The following is a 10474-nucleotide window of genomic DNA, read 5'->3' on the forward strand; positions in this document are numbered from 1 at the left end:
ACCTATTTCGATACACACTCACTATACACGATCGGTCACAACTCACTGATATCACCTCACTATCACACACTCAGCTTATATCACGACACAACACTTCAACTATACCACGATCACACTCTCACTTATCACACACTCACTCACTTATACACACACACACTCACTTATACACAACACACACTCACTTATACACACACACACTCACTTATACACACACACACTCACTTATACACACACACACTCACTTATACACACACACTCACTTATACACACACACACTCACTCTATACACACACACACTCACTTATACACACACACACTCACTTATACACACACACACTCACTTATACACACACACACTCACTTATACACACACACTCACTTATACACACACACACTCACTTATACACACACACACTCACTTATACACACACACTCACTTATACACACACACACTCACTTATACACACACACACTCACTTATACACACACACTCACTTATACACACACACACTCACTTATACACACACACTCACTTATACACACACACACTCACTTATACACACACACACTCACTTATACACACACACTCACTTATACACACACACACTCACTTATACACACACACACTCACTTATACACACACACTCACTTATACACACACACTCACTTATACACACACACACTCACTTATACACACACACTCACTTATACACACACACACTCACTTATACACACACACTCACTTATACACACACACTCACTTATACACACACACTCACTTATACACACACACACTCACTTATACACACACACTCACTTATACACACACACACTCACTTATACACACACACTCACTTATACACACACACACTCACTTATACACACACACACTCACTTATACACACACACTCACTTATACACACACACTCACTTATACACACACACACACTCACTTATACACACACACTCACTTATACACACACACTCACTTATACACACACACACTCACTTATACACACACACACTCACTTATACACACACACACTCACTTATACACACACACACTCACTTATACACACACACTCACTTATACACACACACACTCACTTATACACACACACTCACTTATACACACACACACTCACTTATACACACACACTCACTTATACACACACACACTCACTTATACACACACACTCACTTATACACACACACACACTCACTTATACACACACACACTCACTTATACACACACACTCACTTATACACACACACACTCACTTATACACACACACACTCACTTATACACACACACTCACTTATACACACACACTCACTTATACACACACACTCACTTATACACACACACACTCACTTATACACACACACACTCACTTATACACACACACTCACTTATACACACACACTCACTTATACACACACACACTCACTTATACACACACACTCACTTATACACACACACTCACTTATACACACACACTCACTTATACACACACACACTCACTTATACACACACACACTCACTTATACACACACACACTCACTTATACACACACACTCACTTATACACACACACTCACTTATACACACACACACTCACTTATACACACACACTCACTTATACACACACACACTCACTTATACACACACACACTCACTTATACACACACACACTCACTTATACACACACACACTCACTTATACACACACACACACTCACTTATACACACACACACTCACTTATACACACACACACTCACTTATACACACACACACTCACTTATACACACACACACTCACTTATACACACACACTCACTTATACACACACACACTCACTTATACACACACACACTCACTTATACACACACACACTCACTTATACACACACACACTCACTTATACACACACACTCACTTATACACACACACACTCACTTATACACACACACTCACTTATACACACACACACTCACTTATACACACACACACTCACTTATACACACACACACTCACTTATACACACACACTCACTTATACACACACACACTCACTTATACACACACACACTCACTTATACACACACACTCACTTATACACACACACTCACTTATACACACACACACACTCACTTATACACACACACTCACTTATACACACACACTCACTTATACACACACACACTCACTTATACACACACACACTCACTTATACACACACACTCACTTATACACACACACACTCACTTATACACACACACACTCACTTATACACACACACTCACTTATACACACACACACTCACTTATACACACACACACTCACTTATACACACACACTCACTTATACACACACACACTTACTTATACACACACACTCACTTATACACACACACACTCACTTATACACACACACTCACTTATACACACACACACTCACTTATACACACACACTCACTTATACACACACACACTTACTTATACACACACACTCACTTATACACACACACACTCACTTATACACACACACTCACTTATACACACACACACTCACTTATACACACATACTCACTTATACACACACACAATAACACACACAAACACATTGCTAACACACGCCGACACACTAATAACACACACACTCACTTATACACACACACACACTCACTTATACACACACACACTCACTTATACACACACACACTCACTTATACACACACACACTCACTTAAACAGACACACTCACTTATACACACACACTCACTTATACACACACACTCACTTATACACACACACACTCACTTATACACACACACTCACTTATACACACACACTCACTTATACACACACACACTCACTTATACACACACACACTCACTTATACACACACACTCACTTATACACACACACACTCACTTATACACACACACACTCACTTATACACACACACTCACTTATACACACACACACTTACTTATACACACACACTCACTTATACACACACACACTCACTTATACACACACACTCACTTATACACACACACACTCACTTATACACACACACTCACTTATACACACACACACTGACTTATACACACACACTCACTTATACACACACACACTCACTTATACACACACACTCACTTATACACACACACACTCACTTATACACACACACTCACTTATACACACACACAATAACACACACAAACACATTGCTAACACACGCCGACACACTAATAACACACACACTCACTTATACACACACACACACTCACTTATACACACACACACTCACTTATACACACACACACTCACTTATACACACACACACTCACTTAAACAGACACTACAGTGCAGCAGATTATCTGAGCACAGTATCCGACCCTAAATTAAGAAACACCCTGACGAGGTACAGACTGAGCGCACACGACCTGGCCGTGGAGACGGGGCGACACACCCGGTCCTGGCTGCCCCGGGAGGAGAGGTTGTGTCAGCACTGCACTCTCAGTACAGTAGAGACGGAGCTGCACTTCCTCACCCGGTGTACCAAGTACCACCACGTCCACTCCCAATTCTTCCCTAAATTTAATAACATCATCCCCAACTTCACCTCCCTCCCAGACCCCGACAAACTGCCCCACCTACTGGGGGAGCACAGAGAGAGCTGCACACTAGCAGCACTCTATACACACACCTGCCACCAGGTGAGGGACAGTGGGTGACCATGTCTCATACACACATACACACACACACACACATGTACACACACACACACACACACACACACACACGCACAAACTGATTGTTTTACTACCTCATTATTGTAAATATTATACTTTTTATTGTTATTATTTTGCACTGTTTTTATTAATATTTTATTCTATTCTATATTTTTTGCACATGTAACTGTTCTGTATATTTTTGTTCTTTCTTATTTTTATTGTTTATATTTCTCTGTAACTTGCTTTGGCAATACGAATGTCCTTATTTGTCATGCCAATAAAGCTTCTTTTGAGTTTGAGTTGAGAGACCGTGTGTGTGTGAGAGAGAGAGAGACCGTGTGTGTGTGTGTGTGTGTGTGTGTGTGTGTGAGAGAGACCGTGTGAGAGGGAGCTTGATAGTGAAGGTGAGAGACAATGATAGTGTGTTTGTTGGTGTTTGGTGGTGCATAAGAGAGAATGCAGCCAAGAATTATGAGAGGCCATCTGTGTGTGTGTGTGTGTGTGTGTGTGCGTGCATGTGTGTATTTTAGACGGCCGGATGTTGTCACGACAACCCCATGGTTAGCTCCAATCGTTTGGGACGGCACATTCGATCAGACAGTGATGGACGCCATTTACAAACAACAAAACATCACAGTGGCAACCACCGTATTTGCTTTGGGCAAGTAGGTCATCACCGTTACCGTTACTTCACTCATACTGCGTCGTTACAGTCAGACTACATGTTTCAGTCGTTTACATGGACCTGCGTTTCTGTTCCATTATTTATGTTATTTCAGTAATAGTTGACATAAATGTAAATAATGTAAATAATTTAACTTCCTGCAGGTACGTTGACTTCCTGAAGGACTTTTTGGAGACGGCAGAGAAGAACTTTTTTCTGCATTACAACGTTCATTATTACGTGTTTACAGATCGGCCGGACGATGTTCCAGCGGTGACTCTGAGTCCGGGACATAAGCTGACTGTTCTAAAAACGGCGAGTTCGAACCGCTGGCAGGAAATCACGCTGAGGAGGATGGAGATGATCGAGAAGCTGATCGAGGAACACCTCATTAACAAAGCCGAGTACATATTCAGTCTTGACGTGGACTGCAAGTTCTATGGCCCCTGGGGGGCGGAGTCTTTGGGTGACATCGTCGCCACTCTGCACCCTGGGTATTACGGACAATCGCGAAACAAATTTCCATACGAGCGGCGGCCTGAATCGCAGGCCTACATCCGGCAAGAAGAGGGGGACTACTACTATGGGGGTGCAGTGATCGGGGGGCGCGTGGACAGGGTGCTCAAACTCATACCACGCAACCTCCGAGCCTCTAGTCTCGCTCGACTTGAGCCCCCATCCAGGACTAAAGGAAGACGAGCATCAAGGCTCTTCTCTGTTCTAGCAACCAAGTGGTGGAATGAACTTCCTCTGTCTGTCCGAACATCTGAGTCTCTTGCTGTATTTAAAAAACGATTCAAAACCTTCATCACCTTTTTACTAAACACTTCAGCTGACTTGAACCTATTCACTTAAAAAAATTTTCCATTTCCAAAAAAAATAAAAAAATAAAAAAATAAAAACACTTTGGTTCTTTGGGGACATCCCTCCACCAGCCAGTGGAACTTTCGGTTTTACAAAGGCCTGTAAAATACATCATATTGTACAATAATGTACAATACAATAACTCATCATGAAGCTTAAATTAACCTGAACTAATAACAATAATAATAATAACTTTCTGTTGTTATTTTCGACAATTTTTCTTATTATCAATAAGCAGTGAGTGCTGATTAGTGAGTAGGTACTGTGTAGGGATTAGGGTGTAGGGTTACCGGTGAGTTTAGGGTGTTCGGAGGAGGGTGTAGACATAAAGGTGTAGGGTGTAAGTTGTTTTTCAAATATAGACACTTCCCGTCTTCAGAGAACCAATCAGAACGCACGCTGGGTGCAGCGGGGAGCCCCGCCTCCTACATAAGGAAGTAGTCGCCTCACAGAAAAAGGTCCTGGGTTCGATTCCCAGGTGGAATGGTTCGGGTCCTTTCTGTGTGAAGTTTGCATGTTCTCTCCGTGTCTGTGTGGGTTTCCTCCCGGAGCTCCGGTTTCCTCCCACAGTACAGAGGCGTGTAAGTGAGGTGAACTGGAGACACTGAATAGTTCATGACTGTGTTCGATATTAAACCTGAACTGATGAATCTTGTGTGAGCAGTAACGACCCGTCCTGTCATGATGGAACCACAGTGTAAAACATCACGTTATAATCCAAATAAATAAATAAATAAATTAATTAATAAATATGATTTTTTATGTCACATCCCAGTCATTACTGTACCAGTACCACTTAATTAATAATTTAATTATTTATTATTATTATGTTGTTATGCTGCTGCTTTATAAACAATGAAATGTAATAAATTTAGATTGTTTTTGGTTTTAATTTGTGTTTTATTTGAAGTAAACATTTATTAAAACACATACAGCAGCATTAGATGATTAATACAGTATCAGACCTCATTAAAACCGTAATAGGTCAAACCTTAAAACATGAATCTTTTTATTTTATTTGTTTTACTCAGTAAATGTTTAGTAAAAATAAGTTATATATTATTACCCCAGTCTACAGCTGGGTACATGTCCCACAATCCCCTGCTTTGCTTTGTTTATCCTTTACAAGATGGCGACACCCGTAAACACAGTGCCGTTTCTCTCCTAGAGTTTATTTCTGATTAATTTATATCACACATGAGAGGAAACGTTTTGTTCCTGATGGTTTGTAGGAATGGAGAGGATTTATCCTGAGTGAGTTCCTGGCTCAGTGTTTCCGTGGTACAGAGGAACAGCGGCGTGTTGTTACATCAGAGATGATTCACAGCTTCTATTTGATCTTATTAATAAGATTGTTAGTATATGTGAGAACTTGTGATCGTTCTGATCTGCCTGACGCCGCGCTGCTTATAGTATCTGGGCCTGGGACCGGCACTGTGAGCTCACTGACAAGTGCACCCCCCTCCCCCCCAAACAGAGCCAATCACGTTACAAGTGACATCAGCGCTGGGTCAAAGCACCCGAGCGTCCTGAACGTTCCTAATAACGTTACCTAAACACATGAAACTCACCTGATTCAAACACTTCATCAGGTTATAAATGTGTGAGAGTGTGTGTGTGACTGTGTGTGTGTGAGAGTGTGTGTGAGTGTGTGTGTGTGTGCATGGGTGTGTGTGTGGATGGGTGTGTGACTGTGTGTGTGTGTGAGAGTGTGTGTGAGAGTGTGTGAGAGTGTGTGTGTGTGTGCATGGGTGTGTGTGAGAGAGTGAGAACAGCGCAGAAGAGTTCCAGAAAGCAATTAGCAGCACAGAAATCCAAACTAGCTTAGATAACTTTCTGGACACTGCGTACATTCACAGTAAAGAAGGAGTAAATCAGGCAGTTAAAAATATTAATCAGATCTTTAAAAATACAGCAAATAAAGCTCAATTAAAAATTAAATCTAAATCAAAACCTAAATCTACAAAAGATGACAGCTGGTTCGACAAAGACTGTCAAATGTTAAGAACAGAACTCCGTAAAATATCAAACCAAAAACACAGAGACCCAAACAACAGTAACACACGACTTCTTTACTGTGAAACCCTCAAACAATATAAACGTACACTCAGAACCAAAAAAGCTCAGTACACCCAAAAACAACTAACAATTATTGAACAATCAATCAACACACATCAATTCTGGGACAATTGGAACAAATTAAAACATAGAGAACAGGAAGAATTGGCCATTCAGGATGGGGATATCTGGACAACCCATTTCCAATCACTCTTTAAAAATGTAGAATTAGATTCAAATCCTGAACAAAATCAAATTATTAGTAAGTTAGAGGAACTGGAACGGGCTGTTAAAAACCACCAGAATCCTCTAGACTCTCTCATTACTGAGCAGGAACTTAAAGACAACATTAAAAAACTAAAAACAAAGAAATCATCAGGACCCGACGGGATCCTGAATGAAATGATCAAACACAGCAGCTCCAAATTTCACCTGGCGATGTTAAAAGTCTTTAACCTGGTTCTGAGTGTCGGTTCCTTCCCTGATATCTGGAATCAAGGTCTCATAACACCCATCTACAAAAGTGGAGATAAATTCCACCCTAATAATTACCGGGGCATCTGTGTGAGCAGTAACCTGGGGAAGTTATTCTGTAGTATCATTAACTCACGATTATTACACTTCCTTACCCAACACAACGTCCTGAGTAAAAGTCAGATTGGTTTTCTACCAAATTACCGCACTACCGATCATATTTACACCCTACACACCCTGATCCAAAAATATGTAGTTCAAAATAACTCTCAAATATTTTCATGTTTTATTGATTTTAAAAAAGCTTTTGATTCCATTTGGCATGAAGGATTGTTTTATAAAATGTTAGAGAGTGGTGTAGGGGGTAAAACATACGATCTTATTAAATCCATGTACACAGAAAACCAGTGTGGAATAAGAATCGGCAGTAAGAGAAACATCTCATCTCTCAGGAGCGTGGAGTGAGACAGGGCTGCTGTTTAAGTCCAACTCTATTTAACATCTATATTAATGAATTGGCCTCCATGTTAGAGCACTCAGCCACGCCCGGTCTCACTCTACACGACTCAGAGATTAAACTCCTGCTGTATGCAGATGATCTGGTCCTGCTGTCCCCCAGCGCTCAGGGTCTCCAGCACAAACTGGACCTGCTGCAGCAGTACTGTCAGACCTGGGCCCTGACCGTCAACCTCAAAAAGACCAAAATTATGACCTTCCAGAAAAGAGCCAGATCTCAGGGAACCAAACACACATATAAATTAGGACACCATGAAATTGAGCACACTAAAGATTATACTTACCTCGGACTGAACATCAGTTCCACAGGAAACTTTAACCCGGCAGTAAATGAACTGAGAGAAAAAGCTCGCAGGGCGTCGACGCCATAAAACGTCAAACATTCGTGGAAATTCCGATTCGAATCTGGCTTAAAATTTTTGAATCAATAATTGAAGCGATTGCTCTATATGGCAGTGAAGTTTGGGGTTCGCTTACACACCATCAATTCTGTAATTGGGACAAACATCCATTAGAGACCCTGCACACAGAGTTCTGTAAAAGCATCCTAAAGGTGCACAGACACACCACGAACAATGCGTGCAGGGCAGAATTAGGCCGATTTCCACTAATTATAAACATACAGAGAAGAGCAATCAACTTCTGGAAACATCTAAATGAGAGCGACCCCCAAACTTATCATTATAAAGCCCTGAAACACCAACAGCTGAGCAAACATACCAGTCCCCTCATCCAACTGGTCCTGAGTCACTGCACCCACACACCACTAACACACACAGATACACCACTAACACACACAGACACTCTAATAGCACACACAAACACATTGCTAACACACACCGACACACTAATAACACACACTAACACAATAAAGACTCAGGAACAAGAGAAATCTGTAAACCCAATTAGAATAAACCAAATTACACAAAAACTAAATATCTGAATTATTGGGAAACTGAAACTAAAACTCAAAGTAAAATGCAGTTATTTATTATTTGTTGTTATTTGTTATTTGACCCTAAACAGACACTACAGTGCAGCAGATTATCTGAGCACAGTATCCGACCCTAAATTAAGAAACACCCTGACGAGGTACAGACTGAGCGCACACGACCTGGCCGTGGAGACGGGGCGACACACCCGGTCCTGGCTGCCCCGGGAGGAGAGGTCGTGTCAGCACTGCACTCTCAGTACAGTAGAGACGGAGCTGCACTTCCTCACCCGGTGTACCAAGTACCACCACGTCCGCTCCCAATTCTTCCCTAAATTTAATAACATCATCCCCAACTTCACCTCCCTCCCAGACCCCGACAAACTGCCCCACCTACTGGGGGAGCACAGAGAGAGCTGCACACTAGCAGCACTCTATACTTACACCTGCCACCAGGTGAGGGACAGTGGGTGACCATGTCCCATACACACATACACACACACACACACATGTACACACACACACACACACACACACACACACGCACAAACTGATTGTTTTACTACCTCATTATTGTAAATATTATACTTTTTATTGTTATTATTTTGCACTGTTTTTATTAATATTTTATTCTATTCTATATTTTTTGCACATGTAACTGTTCTGTATATTTTTGTTCTTTCTTATTTTTATTGTTTATATTTCTCTGTAACTTGCTTTGGCAATACGAATGTCCTTATTTGTCATGCCAATAAAGCTTCTTTTGAGTTTGAGTGTGTGTGTGTGTGTGTGTGTGTGAGAGTGTGTGAGTGAGTGAGTGTGTGTGAGTGAGTGTGTGTGTGTGTGTGTGTGTGTGAGAGTGTGTGAGAGAGTGAGTGTGTGTGGATGGGTGTGAGTGACTGTGTGTGTGTGTGTGGATGGGTGTGAGAGAGTGTGTCTGCGTGTGTCGGTGTGTCTGCGTGTGTCTGCGTGTCTGCGTGTGTCGGTGGGTGTCTGCGTGTGTCTGCGTGTGTCGGCGTGTGTCTGCGTGTGTCGGTGTGTGTCTGCGTGTGTCGGCGTGTGTCGGCGTGTGTCGGTGTGTGTTTGCGTGTGTCGGCGTGTGTCGGTGTGTGTCTGCGTGTCGGCGTGTGTCGGCGTGTGTCGGTGTGTGTCTGCGTGTGTCGGTGTGTGTCTGCGTGTGTCGGCGTGTGTCGGCGTGTGTCGGCGTGTGTCGGCGTGTGTCGGT

General features: G+C 42.0%; 1 protein-coding gene across 1 annotated transcript in view; it reads left to right on the forward strand.

Moving 5' to 3' along the window:
• Positions 1–5261, forward strand: part of LOC134300654 (histo-blood group ABO system transferase-like) — a 20928-nt gene extending 15667 nt beyond the window's left edge. The window contains exons 2-3 of the mRNA XM_062985127.1: positions 4273–4407; positions 4571–5261. Coding sequence (XP_062841197.1) covers positions 4273–4407; positions 4571–5261 — 826 coding nt within the window. The remainder of the gene's footprint in view (positions 1–4272; positions 4408–4570) is intronic.
• Positions 5262–10474: the final 5213 nt, after the last annotated feature.

The sequence above is a fragment of the Trichomycterus rosablanca genome, chromosome 2 (genome assembly GCF_030014385.1).
Source record: "Trichomycterus rosablanca isolate fTriRos1 chromosome 2, fTriRos1.hap1, whole genome shotgun sequence".
Classification (NCBI taxonomy): domain Eukaryota; kingdom Metazoa; phylum Chordata; class Actinopteri; order Siluriformes; family Trichomycteridae; genus Trichomycterus; species Trichomycterus rosablanca.